The sequence below is a fragment of the Somniosus microcephalus genome, chromosome 5 (assembly GCF_052327205.1).
Source record: "Somniosus microcephalus isolate GS21.2 chromosome 5, FLI_Smic_1.0, whole genome shotgun sequence".
NCBI lineage: Eukaryota > Metazoa > Chordata > Chondrichthyes > Squaliformes > Somniosidae > Somniosus > Somniosus microcephalus.
Genome location: NC_140991.1, coordinates 250,657,750 through 250,685,476, shown reverse-complemented (window position 1 = coordinate 250,685,476; position 27,727 = coordinate 250,657,750). Strand labels below are relative to the sequence as shown.

At 46.7% G+C, this 27,727-nt stretch overlaps 1 protein-coding gene across 2 annotated transcripts in view; it reads right to left on the bottom strand.

Annotated features, from left to right (window-relative positions):
- LOC147117647 (androgen-dependent TFPI-regulating protein-like) overlaps positions 1-27,727 on the bottom strand; it is a 224,877-nt gene that overhangs the window by 146,449 nt on the left and 50,701 nt on the right. For both annotated transcript variants that reach the window (XM_085988807.1, XM_085988806.1), the window contains exon 2: positions 18,810-18,926. In XM_085988807.1, coding sequence (XP_085844933.1) covers positions 18,810-18,926 — 117 coding nt within the window. The remainder of the gene's footprint in view (positions 1-18,809; positions 18,927-27,727) is intronic.

Sequence of the window (27,727 nt, the reverse complement as noted above, 5' to 3'; positions counted from 1 at the left end):
AAATTCTGTAGTTCATCCATGCAATCTTTAAATGTTTGCCATTGCCTATCCACCGTCAACCCTTTAAGTAATGTTGCCCAATCCATCCTAGCCAACTCACGCCTCATACCATCGTAGTTTCCTTTATTTAAATTCAGGACCCTAGTCTCTGAGTCAAATACTTGACTTTCCATCTTAATGAAGAATTCTATCATATTATGATCGCTCCGCCCCAAGGGGCCTCGCACAACAAGGTTGCTAATTAATATTTCTCATTACATAATACCCAGTCTAAGATGGCTTGATCTCTAGTTGGTTCCTCGACATATTGGTCCAGGAAACCGTCTCGTATACACTCCAGGAATTCCTCCCCCACAGTATTGTTACTAATTTGGTTAGCGCAATCTATATGTAGATTAAAGTCACCCATGATAACTACTGTGCCCTTATTGCACATGTCTCCAATTTCCCATTTAATGCCATCCCCAACCTCAGCATTACTGGTTGGGGGTCTGTATACAACTCCCACTAATGTTTTCTGCCCCTTGGTATTTCTCAGTTCTACCCATACAGATTCCACTTCATCAGAGCTAATATCCTTCCTTACTATTCTGTTAATCTCCTCTTTAACCAGCAATGCTACCCCACCTCCTTTTCCTTTTTGCCTGTCTTTCCTGAATATTGAATACCCCTGGATGTTGAATTCCCAGCCTTGGTCACCCTGCAGCCATGTCTCCGTAATCCTAATTATATAATATCTGTTTACATCTATTTGCACAGCTAATTCATCCACCTTATTATGAATGCTCCTCGCATTAAGACACAAAGCCCTAGAAATTCAGTGGGCCTTGCGCCCACTTAGCGCCTAAAGAGGTCTTCTGCGCCGGCGGGGTGGTAGCGCTGAAATTGACTGCAGCGGTATTGGCGGCGGTAGCCGTTAGCGCTGCGCCGGGACCGATGACATCATCGGTGTGCGCGGTGGCCCGTAACGCCCCGAAACCGCGCCGATCCCCATATTTATTTGCGCCCGCCTCCTCCGAAGCGGGCGCAAACAGCGAACAGAAAACAGGGCCGTCCTGCTGCCATAGTGGGGCGCTTTAAAGCTGAAGGTGCGGCCAGCCGCTTTTTCGCCGGCCGCCTGCCCGCACCTCCTTCCCCGGCCTCCTCCACCCCACCCCGCGGCATTGCCGGCTGGTTTCCGTGGAGCCCGGCACTTCTCCGTTGTGCCGGGCTCTTTTGCCGGCACTCGCGATCGGGGCTCCAGCCGTTGCAGGCACCTCCCCCTTAAGAGAAGGGGGAGGCCTGCAGTACCGCAGCCTGCCGCACCGCATCGGGTGGCGCTGCGGCAACTAGCGCGCCGATATTCAGTTGCAGCGCCCCAAACGGAGGCGGGCACACCCTGGTATAGCGCCCGCTTCCGAATTGGGGCACAGAAGACGAATATACGGTGTGCGCTAATGCCTCCCCACCCAGCGCTAACTTTTGGGCGCAAGCGAGCTGCCCGCGCCCAAGTGAATTTCTAGGCCAAAGCCTTCAGGCATGTTTTTTTAACACTCTTAGACCTTTTAGAATTATTATTTACTGTGGCCATGTTTGATTTACACCCTTGATTTCTCTGACTGCCACTTTTGCTTTTCTCCTTCCTGTCTTTTGCTTCTATCCTTGCTTCCCTTTCCTCTGTCTCCCTACACAGGTTCCCAACCCCTTGCCATTTTAATTTAAACCCTCTCCAACAGCACTATTGCCAAATGATGTACCTTCCACGATGTAGGATCCATCACGCAGTCTATCATCTGCACTCAATCCTTTCAACTGCTTCCCCACGAAGATCAGAATAAAAAAGAACGCTGATTTCACCACTACCCAATTAGCATCATCAATGTTTATCTACATCAAAAATAAAATATGTGAATGTAACAGAACCAACATTAAACTATTCACCCTGATGCTTAACCTTAGTGACTATCTACAAGTGCTCATGCATAATCTAGTGCTTCTACGAAGTGCAACCCCAGTGGCAAAATTAATGGGACTAAAAACTGACAAATCCCTTGAATCGGATGCCGACATCCTACGGTTTTAAAAGAGGCAGAGATAGTGGATGCATTGGTATTAATCTTCTAGAATTCACTAGATTCTACAACGGTCCCCGTGGATGGAAAGTTAGCAAATGTAACCCCGCTATTCAAGAAAAGAGGGCAAGAGAAAACAGGGAACAATAGACCAGTTAGCCTGACATCAGCAGTGGGGAAAATGCTACAATCTATTACTAGGGGCATGGTAACAAGGCACTTAGAAAATCATAATATGATTCGGCAGATTTATGAAAGGGAAATCCTGTTTGATGAATTTACGAGTTTTTTGAGGTTGTAACTTGCAGGGTAGATAAGGGGGAACCAGTGGATGTGGTGTATTTGGATTTTCAAAAAGCATTCGATAAGGTGCTACACAAGAGGTTATTACACAGAATTAGGGCTCATGGGATTGGGGGTAACATACTAACATGGATTGAGGATTGGTTAACGGACAGAAAACATAGAGTAGGCATAAAAGGGTCATTTTTGGGTTGGCAGGCTGTGACTAGTGGGGTACCACAAGGATCAGTGCTTGAGCCTCAGCTATTGACAATCTATATCAATGACTTAGATGAGGGGACTGAGCGTAATGTATGCAAGTTTGCTGATGTTACAAAGCTAGGTGGGAAATTATGTTGTGAGCAGAATGCAAAGAGGCTGCAAAGTGATTATAGACAGATTAAGCGAGTGGGCAAGTGAAATGATCAGTAACCTGTCATTCTTGAATGGTACACTAGATGGTGCTCTATGTATATAAGAGTGGGTTACCCACGATGCACCAGGCTACCCACAAGGCAGCAGTCAAGATGGATGCCTCTACAGATACTGTACCTAGTCCACATGTGCTCAATAAAGTGTCTAGCAAAAGCTAGCTGTTCTTAATAAAAATGACTAGTTATTAATGAACATAACATGGTACCAGGAGTGGTAAGATCTGCGGAATATTGTGCAACGCGACATGGAGAATTTGAAGCCACCAGAGCATTTGAAACTCACAGGAAATGTTGACTACAATTGGCAGACTTTTAAACAACAATTCGAACTCTACATTGCTGCCATCGGGTACGGTACAAAGCCAGATGCAAGGAAAATAGCGTTGCTGCTCATGATTGCAGGCCCACAGGCGATAGAGGTATTTAGTACATTTGTATTTAATCCAGAGGAGAACAGAGAAAATTTAGACGATGTGCTAAAGAAATTTGATACACATTGTTCTCCCAAAAAGAATGAGACCTATGAAAGATACGTGTTCTGTTCAAGGACACAGCAGCAAAATGAAACTTTTGATAGCTTTGTGACTGATCTGAAACTGAAAGCACAGACATGTAATTTCTCTGAGCTGAAAGCATCCATGATTCGTGCTCAAATTGTGTTTGGTATTCATGATAAAAAGGTCAGGGAACGTCTGTTGAGAGAAACCGAACTAACATTGGAAAATGCTGCGAAAATATGCCAAGCCAGCGAGCTAGCTCGAAAGCATGCGAAGACTTTCAGTGAAATCAATAATGATGCGATTGTAGTCAGTGCTGCTGTCGGTGCTGTGTCCTACAAAGGAAAGAAACGTGGGCAGAACAGAAATGAAAAGCAATCGGAGGATGAAATTTTTAATTGTAAACGCTGTGGTTACAAACACCAGTTAAAACAATGCCCAGCATTTGGAAAAATGTGCACAAAATGTCATGGAAAGAATCACTTTGCCAAACAATGCTTTTCAAAAGTAAAAACAAAGAAAGGGCAACAAGTCTGAGTTAATGTGATTGAGGACACTGATTTAAGTGAGACATTTTTTGCAGCAATGGTGTCATGTGACAATATAGAAAAGGATACAGAAAATGTGCAGCCCTCAGGAATAAACAATGCTGAACATAACGTCAATGCAGTAAAAGAGGACAAATGGATGATCCCACTGCAGGTAAATGGAGCATTAGTTACATTGAAACTAGACACTGGGGCAAAAGCAAACTTAATCAGTATGAGTGACATTAAAATCATGAAAGAAAAGCCCAAAATACAGAAAAAGTTAGTACTACTGAAGAGCTATAATGGACAGAAAATAGATAGCTTAGGTGTATGCAGACTTAAAGTGACAGTCAAAGACAAAGTGCATCATCTCATGTTTTCTGTTGTGGCTGAAGGACTTGATTCACTACTGGGTGACAAAGCTTGTGAGGACTTAGAACTGGTCAAAAGAGTCTACCATATAAACTGTGCCATAAGCAGACCAGATGACTCGGTGGATTCTGTAGTGAATAATTTCCAGGATGTGTTCAAAGGGCTTGGAGTTCTACCATTCACTTACAAGATCCAGCTAAAGGAGGATGCTCAGCCAATGGTACATGCTCCACGAAGAGTTCCAGCACCCCTGCGTAACCGGCTCAAGAATGAACTGGACAGAATGACCACACTAGGAGTCATGAGGAAAGTCAAAGAGCCAACAGACTGGGATAACTCCATGGTATGTGTAAAGAAAAAGAACAATGATCTAAGAATATGCATGGATCCAAAGGACTTAAATGCAAACATAAAACGTGAACACTACCAGATTCCCAAGCGAGAAGAAATCACCAGTGAAATGTCAGGTGCCAGATACTTTACAAAGCTCGATGCCTCACAAGGATTTTGGCAACTAAAACTGGATGAAGAGAGCACCAAATACTGTACCTTCAATACACCATTTGGCAGGTATTGTTTCCTCAGAATGCCTTTCGGGATAATATCTGCATCTGAAATCTTTCCTAGAGCGATGGAACACATAATTGAAGGTCTGGAAGGAGTTCAGGTCTATGTTGATGACATCATCATCTGGGGCTCCACACTGAAAGAACACAATGAGAGACTGACTAAAGTGCTACAGAGCATACGCCAGAATGGACTGAAGCTCAACAAAGCCAAGTGTCAGTTTGGCGTCCAGGAAGTCACTTTCCTAGGAGATAATCTATCTGGTAAAGGAATAGAGCCAGATATGGAAAAAGTAAGCGCCATACTCAACATGCCCCGACCCACTGATAAAAAAGGAGTGCTATGCATCATGGGGATGATAAACTTCATTGGAAAGTTCATTCCTAACTTGTCAGCCAAGACAACCTGTCTGCGAGACCTGCTACATAAAACAAATGAGTTCGCATGGACAGAAAGACATGAACAAGAGCGGATGAACCTCAAAACAGTGCTGACAACCACACCTGTACTCACTTTCTTTGACCCGACAAAGAGAATCAAAGTGTCAATGGATGCATCAAAGGATGGCCTAGGCGCGGTCTTGCTACAAGCAGAGCGTGAAGATTGGAAGCCTGTTGCCTATGCCTCCAGGTCTATGACTGATACTGAGTGTCGATACGCCCAGATTGAAAAGGAATGTCTAGGCTTGGTAGTTGGACTAGAAAAGTTTCATGGCTACATATATGGACTTCCCACCTTCACAGTTGAGACAGACCACAGCCCACTGGTTGCCATCATAAAAGAGAACCTGAATGAGATGTCTCCAAGGATTCAACGACTCATGATGAAGCTGCAAAGATATGACTTTGAACTGATCTACACACCAGGCAAATACATAGTGTTAGCAGATGCACTATCCTAAGCACCCACAATGAGTCATGTGAGCTCTACTGAAGAAGACGTGGATGTTCATGTGAGTATGGTCACTGCTGCGCTGCCCGTGTCAGACACAAAATCAAAGCAAGTAGCAGAAGAAACAGTAAAAGATACAATATTACAAACAGTAATAGAGAACATTCATCATGGTTGGCCAAAAGGTTCCTGTCCAAAATATTTTCACATAAGGTCAGAATTGAGTGTCGCAAGTGGACTATTACTAAAACAGAACAGAATAGTCATTCCACAGGCTTTACGTCAAGACATGCTCAAAAGGGCTCATGAGGGACACCTCAGAATTGAAAAATGCAAAAGGAGAGCAAGAGACACTGTTTATTGGCCTGGCATAAATAAGGACATTGAGAACATGATAGGCAAATGTGAGACATGTCAGAAACACCAAAACAATCAAGCAAAGGAACCAATGATAGTAGCTGACATACCAACAGCACCATGGCAAAAGGTTGGTATGGACCTTTTTCATTTAAATGGTAAAGACTATCTAATAGTGATTGACTACTATTCTAACTATCCTGAGATGGCGCTGCTCTCAAGCACCACAGCAAGCAGTGTCATAATGCATGTGAAATCCATCTTCGCCAGACATGGAATTCCCAGGAATACCGTTAGCGACAATGGTCCGTGCTTCAACTGTAAGGAGTGGCAACAGTTTGCAGCACATTATGACTTTCAACACATCACATCCAGTCCTTTGTATGCTCAGTCGAATGGTAAGGCAGAGAAAGGTGTTCAAGTTCTCAAGCAGCTACTGAAGAAAGCGACAGAAAGCAAGTCTGATCCTTATCTCGCCCTGCTGAGTTACCGAGCCTCACCTTTAGACTCTGGTTCTTCACCTGCTGAACTCCTAATGGGTCACAAGTTGCATACCATGCTACACTGCTGTGCAAAAGAAAAGCAGAGTAAGGAACTGAGACAGAGACTTCAACTGTTAAAGCTGAAACAGAAATCATACTATGACAAGTCATCCAAAACTCTGAAACCATTGACAAGGGATGATGTTGTCAGGATTGAAGATCCAAATGCATGGAACAGGAAAGCTACAGTTCTTGAGGAAGTAGGACCAAGGTCATACACTGTTAGAACTGAGGAAGGACAGATTCTCAGGAGGAACCACCGTTCCCTCCTAAAAACACAAGAGACTATCGAAGAGCAAATCGATGACAATGCCGCAACTGAATCTTGTCACTCACCATCAGAACAATCTAACACAAATACACATACAGGCTCTCATGAAAACACATCAGACTTACCTGTGCTGAGAAGATCCACACGTGAAGTAAAAAAGCCTGATAGACTTAATCTTTGAGTACAAAGTAAACTACATTGAAAATGTATTGACTGTTGAAGATGTTTATGTTGTTATGATTGATTGATATTGATTGATACTGATTTTGTTTAACCTCAAAGAATGGGGGATGTAATGATCAGTAACCTGTCATTCTGGAATGGTACACTAGGTGGTGCTGTATGTATATAAGGGTGGGATACCCATGATGCACCAGGCTACCCACAAGGCAGCAGTCAAGATGGATGCCTCTACAGATACTGTACCTAGTCCACATGTGCTCAATAAAGTGTCTAGCAAAAGCTAGCTGTTCTTAATAAAAATGACTAGTTATTAATGAACATAACAGGCAAGAACATGGCAAATGGAATTAATGTAGAGAAATGTGAAGTTATCCACTTTGGTAAGAAAAATAGAAAAGCAGAATATTTTTTTAAATGGTGAGAGATTGGGAAATGATGGTGTTCAGAGGGACCTGGGTGTCCTTGTACACGAATCATTGAAAGTTAACATGCAGGTACAGCAAGCAATTAGGAAAGCAAATCGTATGTTAGCCTTTATCACAAGAGGATTGGCGAATAAGAGGATTCTTACTGCAATTATATAGGGCCCTGGTGAGACTACATCTGGAGTTCTGTGCACAGTCTTGGCCTCCTTACCTAAGGAAGGATATACTTGCCTTAGGGAGTGTAAAAATGTTCACCAGACTGATTTCTGGGGTGGGGGGATTGTCCTATGAGAAGAGATTGAGGAGACTAGGCTGATATTCCCTAGAATTAAGAAAAATGAGAACTGATCTCATTGAAACATAAAATTCTTACAGGCCTTGACAGGGTAGATGCTTGGAGATTGGCATGCAAAGTTAAAGCACATGGGACTGGGGTTAAGGTACTGACTTGGATAGAGAACTGGTTGGCAGACAGGAAGCAAAGAGTTGGAATAAACGGGTCCTTTTCCGAGTGGCAGGCAGTGACTAGTGGGGTACCGCAGGGATTGGTGCTAGGACCCCAGCTATTCACAATATATATTAATGATCTAGATGAGGGAACTAGATGTAATATCTCCAAGTTTGCAGATGACACAAAGCTGGGTGGGCATGTGTGCTGTGAGGAGGATGCAGAGAAACTCCAGTATGATTTGGACAGGTTGGGTGATTGGGCAGATGCATGGCAGGTGCAGTATAATGTGAATAAATGCAAGGTTATCCACTTTGGTGGCAAAAACAGGAAGACAGATTATTATCTGAACGGCAATAGATTGGGAAAAGGGGAAGTGCAACGAGACGTGGGTGTCCTTGTGCACCAGTCGCTGAAGGTAAGCATGCAGGTGCAGCAGGCAGTTAAGAAGGCAAATGGTATGTTGGCCTTCATAGCAAGAGGATTCGAGTACAGGAGCAAGGATGTCTTGCTGCAGTTATACAGGGCCCTGGTGAGACCACACCTTGAGTATTGTGTGCAGTTTTGGTCACCTTATCTGAGAAAGGATGTTCTTGCCATGGAGGGAGTGCAGCGAAGATTCACCAGACTGATACCTGGGATGGCAGGAATGACGTATGAGGAGAGATTGGGTCGATTAGGCTTATATTCGCTAGAGTTTAGAAGAATGAGAGGGGATCTCATTGAAACTTAGAAAATTCTAACAGGACCAGACAGACTAGATGCAGCAAGGATGTTCCCGATGGCCGGGGAGTCCAGAACCAGGGGTCAGAGTCTAAGGATAAGGGTAAGCCATTCAGGACTGAGATGAGGAGGAATTTCTTCACCCAGAGAGTGGTGAACCTGTGGAATTCTCTACCACAGAAGGCAGTTGAGGCCAACTTATTAAATATATTCAAGAAGGAGTTATATATATTTCTTAAGGCTAAAGGGATCAAGGGATATGGAGAGAAAGCAGGGACAGGGTACTGAATTTGGATGATCAGCCATGATCTCATTGAATTGCGGAGCAGGCTCGAGGGGCCGAATGGCCTACTCCTGCTCCTATCTTCTATGTTTCTATGAGGATGTTTCCCCTGGCTGGGGAGCCTAGAACCAGGGGTCACAATCTCCGAATAAGGGGTCGGTCATTTAGGACAGAGAGGAGAAGAAATTTCTTCATTCAGAAGGTTGTGAATCTTTGGAATTCCCTACCCCTGAGTGTTGTGGATGCTCATTTGTTGAGTATATTCAAGACAGAGATCAATAGATTTTCGGATATTAAGGGAATCAAGGAATTAGGGTATAGTACGGGATGTTGTTCAGGTGGAAGATCAGCCATGATGTTATTAAATGGCGGAGCAGGCTCGAGGAGCCAAATCGCCTACTCCTGCTCCTATTTCTTAATTTTTTATGGCAGCAGCAGGCGAGGTTGCTGGCTGCTGCGAATTTGAAGAGGACAGTTCAAATGTTCTCCTGGGACACCCTCGAGAGGCTGTGGGCCATAATGGCACCACCTCAGACTGCACCATCTCAACATAGGCTTCAGCAGTCTGGGCTGCCTGGCTAATGGGCAATGGCAAGGGCAATGGTGGAGTGGCAGGGAAGGGGCAGTAATGCTGGCATGTGCAGAGAGGCCAGTAGGTTCCTGCTCCATGATTCCTACGCCACTACTTCGGGGCCTCTGTTCAGCTTGCCCAATGATCTGGTGGAGGACTGATCTGTGGGTATCAGAGTCACTCTGCAAGTCCCTTTCAACTGAGGAGCCAAGAGCCACCATGGCAGCTGCCTGAGCTTCCAGTGCAGCAGCTTGCTGCACCATGCAAGCTGCAGTGACTGCAGTGGAAGCTGCAACCTCAGTCATCAGACGGGCATGATGCCGGGCTCCACAGGTCGCTGGCTGGAAGTCACCAGCCGCTCCACACTGGAGAGGATGGGCTCCAGGCTCTGCATCCAGCCATGGACCAAGGTGGAGGTGGACTCCTCCATCCCATTAGATGGGATACATAGGCTTTCAGGCAGGCTCTCCATTGCACCAAACATTTGGTTTGTTGCACCCATCTGCCTTCTTCTGAAGCTTGGCCCTGCGAGGTCCTCATCTGACTCCTCTGCAGCAGAACTGATATGCGACCTTGCCCCTCCCCCCGGAAAGGTGGCACCTGTGGTGTCGCTTCCACCCTCCGTTGCTGCTGCCCACTAGTGCCTGTGAGGATTCCTCTTCTAAGCTAGCCTCTGAGTTGCACATGGTGTCAGTCTCTGAGCTGGTGCCTGCGACAGTAGTATTAATTGACGCAGTGCATTCATCCTCACTCTCCTCCTCCTCTACCTCCTCTTCTCTTCCTCCGGGAGGCAAGGTGACTGCTGCTCTTCCTGAACCTGCTCCATGGGGCGAGGTGCATCTTGCTCCTAGGAGCCTACAACGATAAGGATGGAAGTGCAGCACATGTGGCCACTATAGGAGGATGTGTGTGATGAGACCATATGGAGCTTGGGAGTGAGGTTAGCTTTGGGTGATTAGAGATCAAGAATAGTTGTGTATCTGCAGGGAAGCTACAGTGGCCACATACCTCTTAGCGATATGACCCCTGCTCTGCCTCTCGCCATGGGGTCTGCCATTTCCCTCCTATCATGGCCAGCACTGACTCCTCAAGGGGAGTGATATCATGAAGTCATGCTTCCCCTGCTGCCACCTGTTATGTGCTAATTTTTCCTGGAAGAGAAAGAGTGGTTTTTGAATGAGTGTATTGACAGGTGTATTTTTGTGTGCGTGATGCCTCACATGGTTGAAGATGTGTGAGATGTGTTTAAGGTGTGAGCAGTGCCTGTGAAGGATGCAATAGTGTGGGGTGGGGTGGGGGTGAATGTCAGTGTAGAGTTAGATGGTGGATGAAGTGTGTTGAGGTTGTGATGCCGGTGGTGGTAGTGCAGTTATTGAGAAGCATGTTAGTGAGTTGGGATCTTGCCTTGAGCACTTGTGTCAAGTCATTACATTTCTTGTGGCACTGGAGCCATGTCCTGGGACCAGGGCTCCTGCCTGTCACTTCCCGGGCGAACTCCTCCCACATGCACCGCATTAGCTGTCCTCTGTCCTCCTTCCCCCCACCCCCCTCCATTTAGCACCTCTTTTCACCCTTTGGCCAAAATAATCCCCCTTATATGCACCAAACCACGAATAAATCAAATGAAACCAAGCATTCTTTCCTGAGGAAACTATACATAGGTGCTGTCATAAGAACACATACATCCGACTGACTTGTGTCCACCAAAGAAGTTGAATCTCCAAATCAGCAACTTATTAGATATGCCAATTCAATAAGATCATGGCTGATCTTCAAGTATTCTGTCCAACACTGGGGGCTGGATTTTGCCAATGGGGAGCTTTTGGAGGCGGGACTCCCACTTTTCGGGTTTCAGTCCCGCCTCCATCAACTTCTGGCCAACCCACGTTATTTTCCCTTGATTGACCTTGTTAAGCCCGCCCAGCGGCCAATTAAGGGAAAGACGGTTACAGGGAACATCAATGTATGACGTTCCACCTGTCAACAGGTGGATGTCATTGTTTGACAGCTCTGTGAAGCTGTCAAACAGTGACATTCTCTGTAGTTTGATGAGGTCTTGAGTTCTTCTTAGTGTTCTGCGCCCGCCAGGGAGCCAAGCCTGTCAGTGAGGCTGGCTTCTCGGTAGGGAACCTGCTTTAAAAGAAATGCACACTAGAGTTAAAACTCCACAGCGTTCAGGGAAACCCAGGCATCCAGATTTCCCGATCAGAACTCCTCCACCCCACTTGGAAATCCTACCCCAGGAAAGATTTCCACATTTCCAGAGATGACATGGGAACCCAGTAATTTCATACCTTTGTGATCTTCAAACATACATTTCTTTGTGAAGAAGAAGAATTAATTACAGACATCCTGAGCATCATTTTAACTGTGATTCACATGCATTGCATTCTTGGGATTGAGTACTGAAAAGATTCTACCGTGATAAAGCCTAATGTAGTCAGTGAAGGGTGAGAGCAGGCAAGTGGAAAAACAGAGAGCCTTCTTGGAAGCTTTGAAAGTAAAATCACGGCCAAACAGAAATTTCAGCCATGCCTGATCTGTCGTGACCTCCTTTGAACCTGAAGAGTACTGTGTGCAAATTATCATAACACATTCCAACCCTTAGAACAAGGTGCAACATCTGTAAAGTACTGCTGCGACTGCCCAAACTGACAAAGGCTGGAATTTTCCCATTGCCGAGCAGCAGGTTTGGGAGCGGATCGGCAGTAAAAATCCCGGAAATAGCAAGCGTGTCGGGAACCCAGCGTCATCCCACCCCCTTGCACATTTAACTCGGGCGGATTTGAAGGCCGACACGGACACGATCGGCAGAGGCGGGCGACCTCATTGAAATCATTAACTTCTTGTTGAGAGAAGCTTAAGAGTGATTTTAACGCCAGCTTTTCAGTTTTACTGCAGGAGCACAGGATTCACAGAGGTCGGGTACCTCACCTGTGAAGGGGAGGCGGAAGCTCAGTAGCCATTAGCGAGTTCATTCATTGACAGCTGGCAAAAGCACAAAATACTCCAACATTACACCTCATTACTTGTCTCATGGATAGGCTCTTGCTCATTCCATTTTGTCCACAGATTTCGGTGCAGCTTGCAAGTAATTTCTGAAACCTCGGAAGCCATTCTCACCACATTGCTACTCAGTATCACAACATTGAGGGATTGGCCCTTTGATCTCCACTTTACCTGCCATCTACTACATCAGCATGGGTGCCACTTATACTGTCTCACCTTGTACCTCAGAATCAGACCAAGATGAGCCCCAGCACCAGCAGCAGCAGCAACAGCAACCACAACCACAGCCTTCTCCTCAACAACCTGATGCTCCACAGGAGAGAAGGGGGCACCACAGAGTATACAGGAAGAGGGTGAGCTCCCTCAACATGACGGAGCACCAGTGCCAAAGGAGGCTCAGGCTATCGCGCCAGGTCATCGCAGACATTTGCGCTTTACTGGAACAAGACCTGCAGCTCAGAGGTCCTGGTGGACACTCCTTACCAGTGGCTGTCAAAGTCACCACCCTCCTCAACTTCTTCACTTCAGGCTCCTTCTAGGGATCTGCAGCAGACATTTGCGGCATCTCACAGTCGGCCGCCCACAGGTGCATCACCCAGGTGACTGATGCCATGATTCACAAGTCTGCCAATGATATCAACTTTGCTACCAATGAGGCCAGTGTTACTGAGCGGGCGCTCAGCTTTGCGGCTCTGGCTGACTTCCCACAGGTGCAGGGCATCATTGACTGCACACATATGGCCATGAAGGCACCCCATCATCACCCAGGAGTGTTTATGAACCGCAAAGGCTTCCACTCCCTCAATGTGCAGCTCGTCTACAACCATAAAAAGTTGATTATGTATGTGTGCACCAGATTTCCTGGCAGCTGTCATGACTCTTTCATGCTGTGGCAGTCCACCTGTAAGGGGTTTTCCTTGAGAGATGTCCCTGAGGTTTCTCTCTCGCACAGTAAAACCTTGAGTGGTTCGACCCACTCGCCCCTTAGATTCTATACTCTGGACTTCGGGGCAGGAACTACAATGTAGAGAAAACTCTTGTAGACCAAGTTTGATGAAACAAAATGAAGTTTTATTGCATAAGGAAAAATATCAAATCAAATGCAAGCAGATAAGAGAGTACCTGGGAGGGAAAAACACAAAACAAATCATAATGACACAGTGCTAACTAAGGCAAATACAGGCATCTTATACTCTACAAAGATCATCATGAAATAAGGAAACACACGGAACATCGAGGGACAACAACTCATGTTAATTGTACCCTTACATCCACCCCCTTATTAAACCTATCTAGATCTGATTGTGAAGGGCCAGAAACATGCTCACCAATCCCACTAGGAAGTGCAAGGTTTTGAACCAGTCTGCGTTTGCTCGTTTCAGGCTTTCCGTTTCCACGTGGATCGTGGAGCTCCTGCAAGCTGCGCCACACCTCTCTCCTGAGGTGGGGGTCGGGGGCGGCTGGACACCGGCGGGCCTGGATGTCGGCGGGGTCGAGGATCGTCGGCTCGACCCTGGTTAGAGGAGCCTTGGGCTGGCTCCCATCGCTTCTTCAGTTTCCTTTTCTCTCTTCTCCTGAGCCGGGGTGGCTGGAAGGTTTCTCCTCTTGGGGTTTTTTTTTTTTTTTGTCTCTTCTCCCAAGTTGGGTCGATGGCCTCTCGTTCCGGCAACAGCCCGGGGATGGTCGATGATCTCCCGATGTGTTTTCCCGGGGCGGGACGCCGGCTTCGAGACGGCCTTCTCGATGTTGGCTTTCTTCTTCCTCCTGCGAGTGCCTGCTTCTTCTTCTGGCTGTGATTCAAAACTCTCCAGCTCTCCAGCTCTCTCTGTCTCCAAGCTTCTTTTCAACTCAGTAACTCTCCAAGCTTGCCCCAACTGCCGAAAAGTCTCTCCAGATATACCTTTCTTCCAGAAACTTCCGTCTCCCGCCCAAAATCAGGTTAGTCTTTGTTTTACTTTTGGCGGGCTGGGAGCACAGCGGGGTAGTTATTATATTTTAAAATGTCTTAAATGGCCGGTAAAGGCCCATCTCTGGTCTGGAATTACCTTCATTGTTTTTAATGTCCTGCTGATCTCATTATCTAGTCCTGGGTGCTGTTCTCATGAATATGAAATTGTCCCCTTTTGTCTGGGTCAACATTTAGATGGCCTCTGTCTCCAGGCCGATCTTGACTGGATCTGCATCTAATCCATATGCATACGTGTGGGTCTGGTTTTGTTCTCTCAGAAACGGCTTCCAGAACTTGCTGTAGGTTGAATCCACAAAGCTGTCTGAGGTTGCGCAGGAACCATTTTAAAGTGTTCCAATAAGCTGGTCACATGGTATGGTGGCCATTTTGTATGCCCCTTTTTCTGGGCTTCTTTTAAAACAGTCTTTAAAATCACGGCCTCTTCTGCCATTTGACCCTTATTAATATAACGTCCAATTTTGCAAATCCTACACACCCTCCCTCAGCTCTTCACACCTCCAAACAGACTTACTGGCTGGCTGCTTGGAGACAAGGGCTATCCACTGAAGACGTGGCTCATGACACCCCTGAGGATGCCAAGTACAGAGGCTGAGGAGCATTATAATGAGAGCCACATCTCCACCAGATGTGTCATAGAGCAAGTAATAGGCATGCTGAAGATGCACTTCAGATGCCTTGACAGATCTGGAGGAGCCCTTCAGTACGCACCAGCCAGGGTCTCCAGAATCATCGTTGTCTGCTGCGCGCTGCACAACATAGCGCAGCAGCGAGGATTGGAGCTGCAGGAGGAGCAAAGCACAGAGCACACAGCCTCTACAGAGGAGGAGGAGGAAGAGGAGGAACCTGAGGTGGAGATGGCACCAGCAGTGGTACACATTGCTGGCCAGGAGGCCCGGGATGGCCGCAGCATGGCCAGATTTACTTAACTTGCTCCAATGCAGCCACATGGCTGCCACATGCTGTACTAAGTTTCCCCCCACCAACAACACCAATAAATGACCAAACCATTCCTCTCAACCAAAGCCCCAGTGCTCAAGGTTAAGTAATGTCTCACCATTCACTCCAAGTAACAAAGCCACTTCGAAGGTTTGAGGCAAAAACGGACAAGGCCCGAAAGTGGTGCAAAGAAAAACATTTATGTGAGTCATTAAAATAACTGAAAGTTACCACTAACATTTTTTGATACACCCATGTGCATCTACTTTTGTGTCATTTTTCTTTTGTAAGTGCTTCTACAAGGTGCAACCCCTGTGGCTTCAGCAGAGGTAGTTGCAGGTTGCTCACTTCCCTGCTGCGACTCGTCAGACACTTTTGGCAGATGCCCTCTGGGTTTTGGAGCCTGTGATGGCCCCGCCAATGTCTGCTCCTCCTGCAACTGTGCAGGGGCAGTCACGGCCATCCGGATCTCAGGAAGCATGTGGGGCTCTGACTGAGGGAGAAGCAACAGGGGAGAAGTGGGAGCGCTTTGAGAAGAGCCCCCACTTCCATGTCCCCTCTAGCAAGGAGCTGCCGAGCACCTTGCTGCACAGCAGTGGGGCAATGAAGGCCCAAGTCTAAGTTTATATCCCTCCTTGAGAGGAGGTCTATGAGCGCCTGCCATCTGTTGTCCGCGGCTAGCATGTGCTCATGCTGTTCCATGCAGGTGGCCATCCTTTCCATGGAAGAGCACATCGTTGCCATTGCCTGCAATATGGTGCTGCTCATGTTGGAGATGAGTCCTCCATTCTCTGTACATTTGCAGACATCACAGCTGCAAAAGATGCCAGAGCCTCATGCAATTGTTTCTGCCCCTCCAGGATCACCCTATTTCTCGACGGCCCCCAAGGCTCAGCGTCTGCATGCAGCTCAGTAGAGCTTGGAGCATCCTGCACCCTCTGGCGAGGAGTCTCCGCTGCTGTCACTGTCTCCACCATCTGCTCTCACTCACTTGTGAATTGTGAGACACCAGGTGAGAACTTACTCCATGGCGCAAAGAACCCACCGAGGTATGCGTATCTGCGCTAGTGCTGGCTGCTCTTGGGGCTGCTGGCGCTGCACCCTCAGAGGATGGAGGCTCCTCTGAGGAGTCATCTTCCTCCTCCAGCTGGACAGTGGGGGGAGGGGGGGTGCAGTTGATGGACTTGTGGGAGAGTAAAGAAGTGTTATAATAAGAATGGGTAATGTTGCTGTTATGCACATGATGACATTTCACTGGCTGCTGACATCAGTCACCATATGGTGACTGTTGTATGCCATATTGCTTTATGAGATGTGATTCTGTCACCAGTTTGCTGGGATGTCCCCCTCTCTCCATCTCCCACCGCCAGTGTCTCTCGAGCTCCTGAGATCTCCAGAGCCCCCTCCTCTGCTGCTGTTAGGTGTGCGAAGACTGAAGGGCCAGCTCCGGTTCTCTCTCTCTCTCAGTTGTTCTGGGCTCTTTTCTCCTGCAAGGAGGGAAAAAAGAGAAGTTTGAGTGAGCGTGATGGAATGAGTGTAATGACTGGATGGGTTACATCTGTAGAGAGTGACTATGAAGGAGTGGGGTGCCAATGTTAAATGGCCTCCATTTGTGGTGTTACTTGGTATGATTGCATTAGGATGAGGGTGAGTGTGAGGTGTGTTAGTCAGATGGGGATGTGATAATGTACATAGAGAGAGAAGGATGGGTGGACCTGGAAGGTATGTTGGTGTGAGGAACGATGTGCAGGAGTAGGCTTGGGAAGGCAGAGTGATGGGGATGTGGTGACAGGCACATCAGGATGAAGGTGAGTGTGGCTTTGCACTCACCTTTCCTGACCTCATCAGGTCATTGAATCTTTTCCTGCACAGGATCCAGGTCCTCCTCATGATCTCCCTGCTGCTGACCTCCTCTGCTATTTCCAGCCAGGCCCTTTTGGTCTCTTTGGGAGGTCTCCTGCATCCATCTGCTGGGAAGAGGACCTCCCTGCGTGTTCTTACTGCCTCAACCAGAACATGTAGCGAGGAATCTATAAAGCGGGATGCAGCCCTCTGCCTTTCGGTATTCATATTTTTCACTTTGCACAATAACTCCAACCTTTCCAATGCTCCTTCCACACTCCTTTACCAACCTTCAAATGAGTTGTATGCAAGGCTGCTTTAAATATGGGCACTGGAACTGATTCATCGATGACGACATCAGACCCGCACCCTTTAATATGGATGGGAAACGTACGTGGCTGGTTTAATTGGGGCCATTACGTTAAAGTCACTCTGAAGAGCGGGCTGATTAAGACATCGCATTCCTGACCCGCTACGGGGAGGAGGCTAGGACAATGAGTCGTCAATGAGACAACTCAACCACCCTAAACATGGCTAGGACAGTGCAGGAAGAGGTTAATGACCTTACTAGGTCAGGCAAGGTAAGTGGAGCCAGCCACACCTTCCAAGAATCTGCAGAGAAAGCATGCCTGGCACTTAAAATGGCATCCTCTCACACTGTTAAAGCTTCAATCGTGTAACCCATGAGGCAGTGTAATGGGAAAGCTCAGCCTTCAACTGGAAATGTTCCTTTACGTACATTCTTATTCATCCTACAAAAAGCACATTTAATGTGGATGAGAATATAAATTAGTACAAACGAGGGAGAAATGACATAAACTGGGTATATGACACGATCACATCATTACTGGCACCCAAAAATGGGCAGGTAATTCCCCCAACTGCCTGAAATAATGATAGAAAATGGATCAGGTGCTAAAGTGGGTGAAATGCTGGTGGAATCGAACAGCGGCCCATATTCCGACCAGGCTGCCTGAATTGTGGCAGTAAAATGGATCATCCAGATCAGAAAATCTAGACCTCTGTGTCCTCGTATAGAAGACTGACATTGTCTTCTATACGAGGATAGTTAGCTATTTTCTGAGTGAAGTGAAAAAAGAAACCAGGAACATAAGAGTGATACAATAAGGGTGATACAATAGGTTATAAACTAAAAGGTTGAAAGACTCCTGTCGGATGTACAGAGGGAATCTCATTAAAAATGATAAATGTTTTGTAAGATAACTCATTGCAGTGTGTCATCCTCATTCACTGTTTCTAGGAAAACAGAAAGTCTGCTTGGTACAAAAAGGTGTCCTGTGAAAATTGTAAACATCTTGATGCAACATTAGAAAAAATACCACAGTTTGAATAGGATTCTAAACCTCCTTGATTAAAGTCATCTGCTCCATTCTCCTGAACTCTCAAAATAGTATGGTCATGTTTCAACATTACCAACTAATTGTATGCCCTGGATCTGGGGAATTCACAATTACATGTGGAATTATAAGATGGAGGCAAGAGAACAGCTAATATCATTACACTCTTCAAATATAAAATTTTAACTTTAAAATGAACTCCCCCTTGTTCCTAGTTTCTTGTAAACACATGGCAATTTACAGAACAATGAAAAGAATTTCTACTTACAGTGCCAACAGGGAAAGCCAGGACTGAGAAGAAGAGATCTCTAAGTGACAGGATCCACATCGCCCGTCCCAGTGTGTCTGCCAGGATACACAACCCGTTGAAAACAGTCTGCAGAAACTATGAAAAATTTGGAGATATTTTGAGTGCAGCATATAAACAGCAATGTTGCAAACTTGCAATGCAGGCTCCAAAACCAACTTTAGCCAATTACTTAGTCGATCTCCCTTGGTTTTGTATACAAAGTGTCAAGGCCAGGTACAGTATTCGGATCAAGCTGCGTGGAAAGCGGAGGGGAGAAGGCAGATGGGAGGAGGAAAGGTGAGTGGGGGAGGGGATGGTGAGTGGGAAGAGAAGTTGAGGGTTGTGCGAGAGAGAAGGGGAGAGAGAGGGGAAGTGGGGGGGGCAACAGGAAGGTGAGCATCAGGGAATGAGAAGGGAAGGGAGGAGAGGAGGACAATGGGGGAAGGGGATGGAAGAGGGATAGAGGGGGTGATAAGAAAGATGGCATTGAATGCGAAGGTTACACTAAAAGAGAAGAGGGAATTTATGGACAGGATAGTAATAGATAGAGAAGATGTACTAAAAAGATTAGCATTACTGAAAGTTGGTAAGTCACCTGGTCCAGATAGAATGCATTCTAGGTTGCTGAAAGAAGCAAAGGTATAAATACCATATGCATTGGTCACAATCTTTCAATCCTCATTGAATACAGGGGTAGTGCCGAAGGACTAGAGCATTGCTAATGTTATATCACTATTCATCCCCACTTCTGACCTTATGATGGAGGGAAGGTTATTGATGAACCAGCTAAAGATGGTTGAGCCTAGGACACTGCCTTGAGGAACTCCTGCAGCGATGTCCTGTGGCTGAAATGATTGACCTTCAATCACTACAACCAGCTTCCTTTATGCTAGGTATGACTCCAGCTAGTGGAGAGTTTTCTCCTTGATTCCCTTTGACTTCAATTTTACTAGGGCTCCTTGATGCCACACTCGGTCAAATGCTGCCTTGATGTCAAGGGCAGTCACTCTCACCTCACCTCTGGAATTCAGCTCTTTTGTCCATGTTTGGACCAAAGCTGCAATGAGGTCTGGAGCCGAGTGGTCCTGGCGGAACCCAAACTGAGCATATGTGAGCAGGTTATTGTTGAGTAAGTGCTGCTTGATAGCACTGTCGATGACACTTTCCATCACTTTGCTGATGATTGAGAGTAGACTGATGGGGTGGTAATTGGCCCCATTAGATTTGTCATACTTTTTGAGGACAGGACACACCTGGGCAATTTTCCACATTCTCAGGTAGATGCCAGTGTTGTAGTGCACTGGAACAGCTTGGCTAGAGGCACGGCTAATTCTAGATCACAAGTCTTCAGCACAATAGCCGGGATGTTGTCAGGGCCTATAGCCTTTGCTGTATCCAGTGCGCTCAGCCGTTTCTTGATATCACGTGCAGTGAATCAAATTGGCTAAAGACTGGCTCCTGTGATGGTAGGGACCTCAAGAGATACGAATCATCAACTCGGTACTACTGGCTGAAGATGGTTGAAACATAGAAGATAGGAGCAGGAGTAGGCCATTCGGCCCCTCGAGCCCGCTCCGCCATTTAATGAGATCATGGCTGATCATCGAAATTCAATACCCTGTCCCTGCTTTCTCCCATATCCCTTGATCCCTTTAGCCTCAAGAAATATATCCAACTACTTCTTGAATATATTTAATGAATTGGCCTCAACTGCCCTGTGTGGCAGAGAATTCCACAGGTTCACCACTCTCTAGGTGAAGAAATTCCTCCTCATCTCAGTCCTAAATGGCTTACCCTTTATCCTTAGACTGTGACCCCTGGTTCTGGACTCCCCTTCCATCGGTAACATCCTTCCTGCATCTAGTCTGTCTAGTCCTGTTAGAATTTTCTAAGTTTCAATGAGATCCCCTCTCATTCTTCTAAACTCTAGTGAATATAAGCCTAATCGACCCAATCTCTCCTCATACGCCATTCCTGCCATCCCAGGTATCAGTCTGGTGAATCTTCGCTGCACTCTCTCCATGGCAAGAACATCCTTCCTCAGATAAGGCGATCAAAACTGCACACAATACTCAAGGTGTGGTCTCACCAAGGCCCTGTACAACTGCAGCAAGACATCCTTGCTCCTGTACTCGAATCCTCTCACTATGAAGGCCAACATACCATTTGCCTTCTTAACCGCCTGCTGCACCTGCATGCTTACCTTCAGTGACTGTTGCAAATGCTTCAGCCTTGTCTTTTGCACTCGTGTGCTAGGCTCCGCCATCGAGGATGGGGATATTCATGGAGCCTCCTCCTCCCGTTAGTTGTTTAATGGTCCACCACCATTCACGACTGGATGTGGCAGGACTGCAGAGCTTTGATCTGATCTGTTGCTTGTAGGGTCACTGCTTCTGCTTTTTAGCATGCATGTAGTCCTATGTTGCAGCTTCCCCAGATTGGCACCTCATTTTTAGGCACGCCTGGTGCTGCTCCTGGCATGCTCTTCTACACTCCTCATTGGATCAGGGTTGGTCCTCTGGTTTGATGGTAATGGTAGAGTGAGGTATATGCCGGGCCATGAGGTTACAGATTGTGGTGGAATACAATTCTGCTGCTGCTGATGGCCCATTGCGCCTCATGGATGCCCAGATCTGTTCTGAATCGTTCCCATTTAGCACGGTGATAGTGCCATGCAACACAATGGAGGGTGTCCCCAGTGTGATGACGGGACTTCGTCTCCACAAGGACTGTGCGGTGGTCACTGCTACCAATGTTGTCATGGCCAGATGCATCTGCGACAGCTAGATTGGCGAGGATGAGGTCAAGTAGATTTTTCCCTTGTGTTGGTTCTCTCACCACCTGCAGCAGGCCCAGTCTGGCTGCTATATCCTTTAGGACTCGGCCAGCTCAGTCAGTAGTGGGGCTACTGAGCCACTCCTGTTGATGAACATTGGAGTCCCCCACCCAGAGTACATTTTGTGCCCTTGCTACTCTCAGTGCTTCTTCCAAGTGGTGTTCAACATGGAGGAGTACTGATTCATCAGCTGAGGGAGGGCTGGAGGTGGTAATCAGCAGGAGGTTTTCTTGCCCATGTTTTACCTGATGCCATAAGATTTCATGGGGTCCGGAGTCAATGTTGATGACTCTCAGTGCCGCACCCTCTGCACTGTATACCACTGTGCTGCCACCTCTGGTGGGTCTGTCCTGTCAGTGGGACAGGACATACCCAGGGATGATGATGGAGGAGTCTGGGACATTGGCTGAAAGATACTGGGCATTCACCATCATGATGTGCTGAGCATTGCTGCATGATGAAATTGAGGATTTTACATGAATTTAGAGAAAATCAAGATGCAGATTTTCCAACAAACTCACAAACCTAACATGACCACATGATCTAACTTAGTCCTTTTCTCTTGTCCAAACAAAGACTGCACTGAAATACAGCACTTATTTATTTAGTGAAAAAATAGGTCACTCTTATGCTTGAAGGATTATAGCCTGATTTCTAGAAGTCTTAAAAGTGTTTCCAACTGAGTGTGCAGTTTCTGATCCAATGTGACCAAGTTTGAGGTTTTCCATTACTTCTGAACAAATTGCAGCAATGGATTCATCTGGATATCAGATGTAATGATATGGATTAACACGTGTCATCAAAAACAAATGCATTCACAGGGTGTGGGGAGGGGAGGGTTGAAAATGTGATAGAAAATTATGGATTCAAAGGGTAAAAAATACCCCTCGGGCTCCCAGAAAATGTAACTGAGCTGGTGAAATGTCCACTGAGAAACAGGACTAATGTGAACATTTTGCCAACAAACAATGAAATTCCTGCTCAACAAGCCCCGATGGCAAATTAGGAAGATAGGACCGGGGTAGACCTTTCAGCCCCTCGAGCCTGTTCCGCCATTCAGTTAGATCATGGCTGATTTGTATCTTAACTCCATCTACCCGCCTAGCTTCTGTAAGCCTTAATACCTTTGCCTAACAAAAAAAAAGTATCAATTTTAGTTTTGAAACCTTCTTTCCTGGAACTCCATGTTTGAATCCCTCCTTCCAATCAGGTTTCCGCCCCTGCCACAGTACTGAAACAGCCGTTATCAAAGTCACAAATGACATCCTATGTGACTGTGACAGTGATAAACTATCCCGCCTTGTCCTTCTCGACCTTTCTGCAGCCTTTGACATGATTGACCACAATATGCCCCTTCAACACCTCTCCTCCATCCAGCTGGGTAGGACTGTGCTCGCCTGGTTCGATTCTCATCTATCCAGTCATAGCCAGAGATTCACCTGCAATGGCTTCTCTTCCCGCTCCTGCACCGTTACTTCTGGAGCCCCCAAGGAATTATCCTTAGCCCCTCCTATTTCTCCTCTACATGCTGCCCCTCAGTGACATCATGCAAAAACACGTCAGATACCACATGATGACACCCAGCTCTACCTCACCACCACCTCTCTTGACCCCTTCTCTGACTCTAAATTGTCACACTGCTTGACCATCATCCAGCACTGAATAAGCAGAAATTTCCTCCAACTAAGTGTTGGGAAGACCGAAGCCATTGCCTTTGGTCCCTGCCACAAACTTCCACCGACTACATCCCTCTCCCTGGCAACTGTTTGAGGCTGAACCAGACCCTTCGCAACCTTGGTTTTTGGCCCCGAAATGAGCTTCCGACCACGGATCCGTGCCATCACCTAGCCCTCCTACCTCCACCTCTGTAACATCACCCTACTCCACCTCAGCTCATCTGTTGCTGAAACCCTCATCCATACCTTTGTTACCTCTAGACTTGACTATGCCAATGCTCTCCTGGCCAGCCTCCCTTCTTGCACCCTCTATAAACTTGAGCTCATCCAAAATTCTGCTGCACGAATCCTAACTCGCATTAAGTCCTGTTAATCCATCAGCCCTGCACTCACTGGCCTACATTGGCTCCCGGTCCGACAACGTCTCAATTTTTAAATTCCCATCCTTGTTTTCAAATCTCTCCATGGTCTCACCCCTCCCTATCTCTGTAACCTCCACCAACGCTGCAATTCTTTGAGATCTCTGCGCTCTTCCAATTCTGGCCTTTGTGCTATTTCATTTGCTCCATCATTTGTGGCCGTGCTGTTAACTGCCTAGGCTCTAAGTTCTTGAATTCCCTCCCTAACCCTCTCTACTTCTCTCTCCTCCTTTAACAACAACAACTTGTATTTATACGGCACCTTTAATGTAGTAAAACGTCCCAAGCCACTTCACAGGAGCATTATAAAACAAAATTTGACACTGAGCCACATAAGGAGAAATTAGGGCAGATAACCAAAAGCTTGCTCAAAGAGGTAGGCTGAAATTTTCTGAACCTGGGTGGGTCGGGTGCAGGCGGTCAGCGTGGTGGATCGCGATCCTGTTGTTGCTTCCATTCTGCTGCAGAAATCGACTTTGCGATAATGGGGCCTGTTAAGCCCACCCTGCGCGTTACCCGGTCCAATTAAATGGTGCAGGTCTGATGATATAATTCATGACACATTTTCAGCCAGGATATTTAAAGGACCCATGGACACATTGCATTTGAAGGTTCATCTAGGACTGTGCAGGCAGCACACTGTTGGTTTTGATTGCTCCAAACAGTTGGAGAGATGGCTGCACAGAGGCAGAGGGCTGTACCCAGGTTCTCAGAGCACGCAGGGAGGTCCTCTTCCCTGCCAATGGGTGGAAGAGACCTCCCCATGAGACCAAAGGAGCCTGTCTCCAAAATGCAGAGGAGGTCAACAGCAGGGATATGGTCAGGAGGACCTGGATGCAGTGCCGCAAACATTTCAATGATCTCATTAGATTTAGAAAGGTGAGTAGAAAGCCATACTCAACTTCAGCCAGCTGTGCCTCTCATCACATCCCCATCACTCTGCCTTTCCAACCCTACTCCTCTATAGACCAGTTAGTCTAACACTATGGTGGCCAAACTATTAGAATCCATAATTCGAGATAAAATAAATGTACATTTAGAAATACACGGGTTAATTCAGGGCAACTAGCATGGCGCTGTTGTTAAAGATAAGTTATGTCTGACAAATTTAATCATTTTTTGGAGAAGGAACGACGTATGAGGAGAGATTGGGTCGATTGGGCTTGTAGTCGCTGGAGTTTAGAAGAATGAGAGGGGATCTCATCGAAACTTATAAAATTCTAACAGGACTAGACAGACTAGATGCTGGAAGGATGTTCCGATGGTCGGGGAGTCCAGAACCAGGGGTCACAGTCTAAGGATAAGGGTTAAGCCAGTTAGGGCAGAGATGAGGAGGAATTTCTTCACTCCTGCTCCTATCTTCTATGTTTCTATGAACTAGATAAAGGTAATGCAGTAGATGTAATGTATGTGGACTTTCAGAATGCATTTGATACGGTGCCTCACAAGAAGCTTGTTAGAAACATGTGGGTATGTGATATAAGGGGAAATACAGCAGCAAGGACACAAAGTTATGAGGAGACACTTAAGATACTGGGATATTTTCCACTGGACCAGAAAAGATGAAGAGAATTAATAGAGGTTTTTAAAAATAAGTCGGATTTTGATAGTGTGAATAGGAAGAGACTAGTTGGGGATTCAGTAGAGAGGCCATCAATTTAAGCTTGTCACAGAGAGTGAGGAGAGATGTGTTGTGTATGTACCTTTAAGAGAATAACTGCAGTACCGGCAGTGACCACCCCTGTATAAAAGGCGCTAGTGAGCCTTTGTTGTTTTCAGTTTCACTATTGACTTCCATCAGTAAAGACTTGTTTTGTTCAACTCCTGCTGTCTGTGTCTCAATCATTCACGGACGTAATACTGGCGACGAGCAGATACGAACCTACCTACAGTCTGCTCCACCTCCTGGGATCCATTCCTACAGCGAAGTGAGCAGAGGTCGAGGCCAGAAAGAAAAGAAAGTAAGAGGCAGTAGAAACGGGCGTCGACCGTGGGCATCCGCCCCTGTGTTTGCGGAGTTGATGATTGCTGGAGAAGCTGTCGGAAGCGGGGCCTGGTTCCTGTCGACGGTGCTTCAGCTAATCGGGCTGGTGGCAGGTAGTGCACTGATCCTTCCTGGGCTGCGGCGGTCGCGAACTTGAGCGGGTGGCTTGCAACGGGGCCGAGCAGCGTTGTCGGGAAGAAGAGAGAGAGAGGGTGGAGCACACAGGGCGCGGCCGGTGCTACAAAGCCGGGCTGCGTATAGACCCGCGAAGAGGGAGGCAAGAGTCCCACAGGGTTGTTCCACGACGGGAAAATAATAAAAAATAAAAAAATAAATATTAAACGTGCAAGAAACCGCGAAGAGCTGCAGGTTGCAACGGGAACCGCGGAAAACAGCGCTAACAACAGCGGGGAAGAAGGCAAAGCGCGGGAGGCGCCATCTTAATCAGCGGGGAAGAAGGCAAAGCGCGGGAGGCGCCATTTTAGATTTGCAAGATGCCGAAGACTGGCTGTATCACTGCTTTTGATAATACAATAGAGGACTGGACCACGTATGTGGAAAGAGTCGAGGTATATTTTGAGGCAAACGAAATAGCGGAGGAGAAAAAGGCATCGATATTGCTAAACTTAATGGGCGCTAGAACGTACGGCCTATTGCGGGACCTGATTACTCCAGCCAAACCGAAGGCGAAGAGTTTTAACGAAATTGTTGCTGTCCTACAGGAACACCTAAACCCTGCACCGCTGTTGATAGCAGAAAGATTTAAATTCCACAGGAGAACTCAGCATAAAGATGAGAGCAATGCTGAGTACCTTACGGCACTACGCAAGCTATCAAAGCACTGCCAGTTCGGAGCAGGACTGGCAGATACCCTACGGGACAAATTTGTCTGTGGACTCCTGAGTGAAGGAACACAGAAGAAGTTACTCTCAGAGAAAGAGCTGACGCCAGATAAGGCTTTCAGCGTGGCAGTATCGTATGAAGCAGCAGCCAGGGGAGCTGCAGAAACTCAACAAAAACCACAGGAATACGGCACCCACGAAATGACACGGGGATTTACAAAATGTTATCACTGCGGCAGAACTAACCATGACCAGAAGGACTGCTGGTCCAAGGACAAAATATGCAGGCAATGCGGGACGAGGATGGGACACATTGCACGAGTTTGCAGGTCTGGGAAGATGACCAGCGACAACAAAAAGGCTACTAAGGAACCGTACAAGAAAGTACAAAAGATGACGGACAGTAGTTCCGAAGACCAGATGAGCGATAGTGAATCCGGGAACAGGAGTCTAAGCTGTCTCAAACTTCACAATGTAATCGCAAAAGAGGATCACCGAACCATTTGGGTCACCCTCACGATAGCAGGGTCCCAAGTTAAAATGGAATTGGATACAGGATCAGCGCTAACCGTCATGAATTGACGAGACTACAAGCGGCTATTTTCACACATATCCTTGAGAGAGACATCCATCATCTTGACGACGTATACGGGGCAAAAAGTATAACCCAGAGGAAAAATAAGGGTGCCTGTCGAATACAATGGCAAGAAAATACGGAAATTGTATCTCTACATACTGCCAAATGGTGGACCACCGTTATTGGGACGGGAATGGATCAGGAAGATAAACTTAGATTGGCACTCCATTCATGCAATGACGGTGGACGGTAAAAAAGATGAAGACGTCACTCCTGGACGATTGTCAACAATCTTAGCTAGCACCAAAGAGGTATTTCAACAAGAACTGGGCACGCTTAAAGGCGTAGCCGCCTCGATAAAAATAGAAGAGAATGCAGTTCCCAAGTTTTTCAAAGCAAGACCGGTACCGTATGCAATTCGCCCAGCCGTCGAGGCAGAGCTGGAGAATCTGGAGAAGGCAGGCGTGTTGTCTAAGGTCGACTGGAGCGAGTGGGCGACACCCATCGTTCCTGTCATGAAGAAAACGTTAAGCAATAAGTCTGGGGAGCCAAGGAAGATTCGC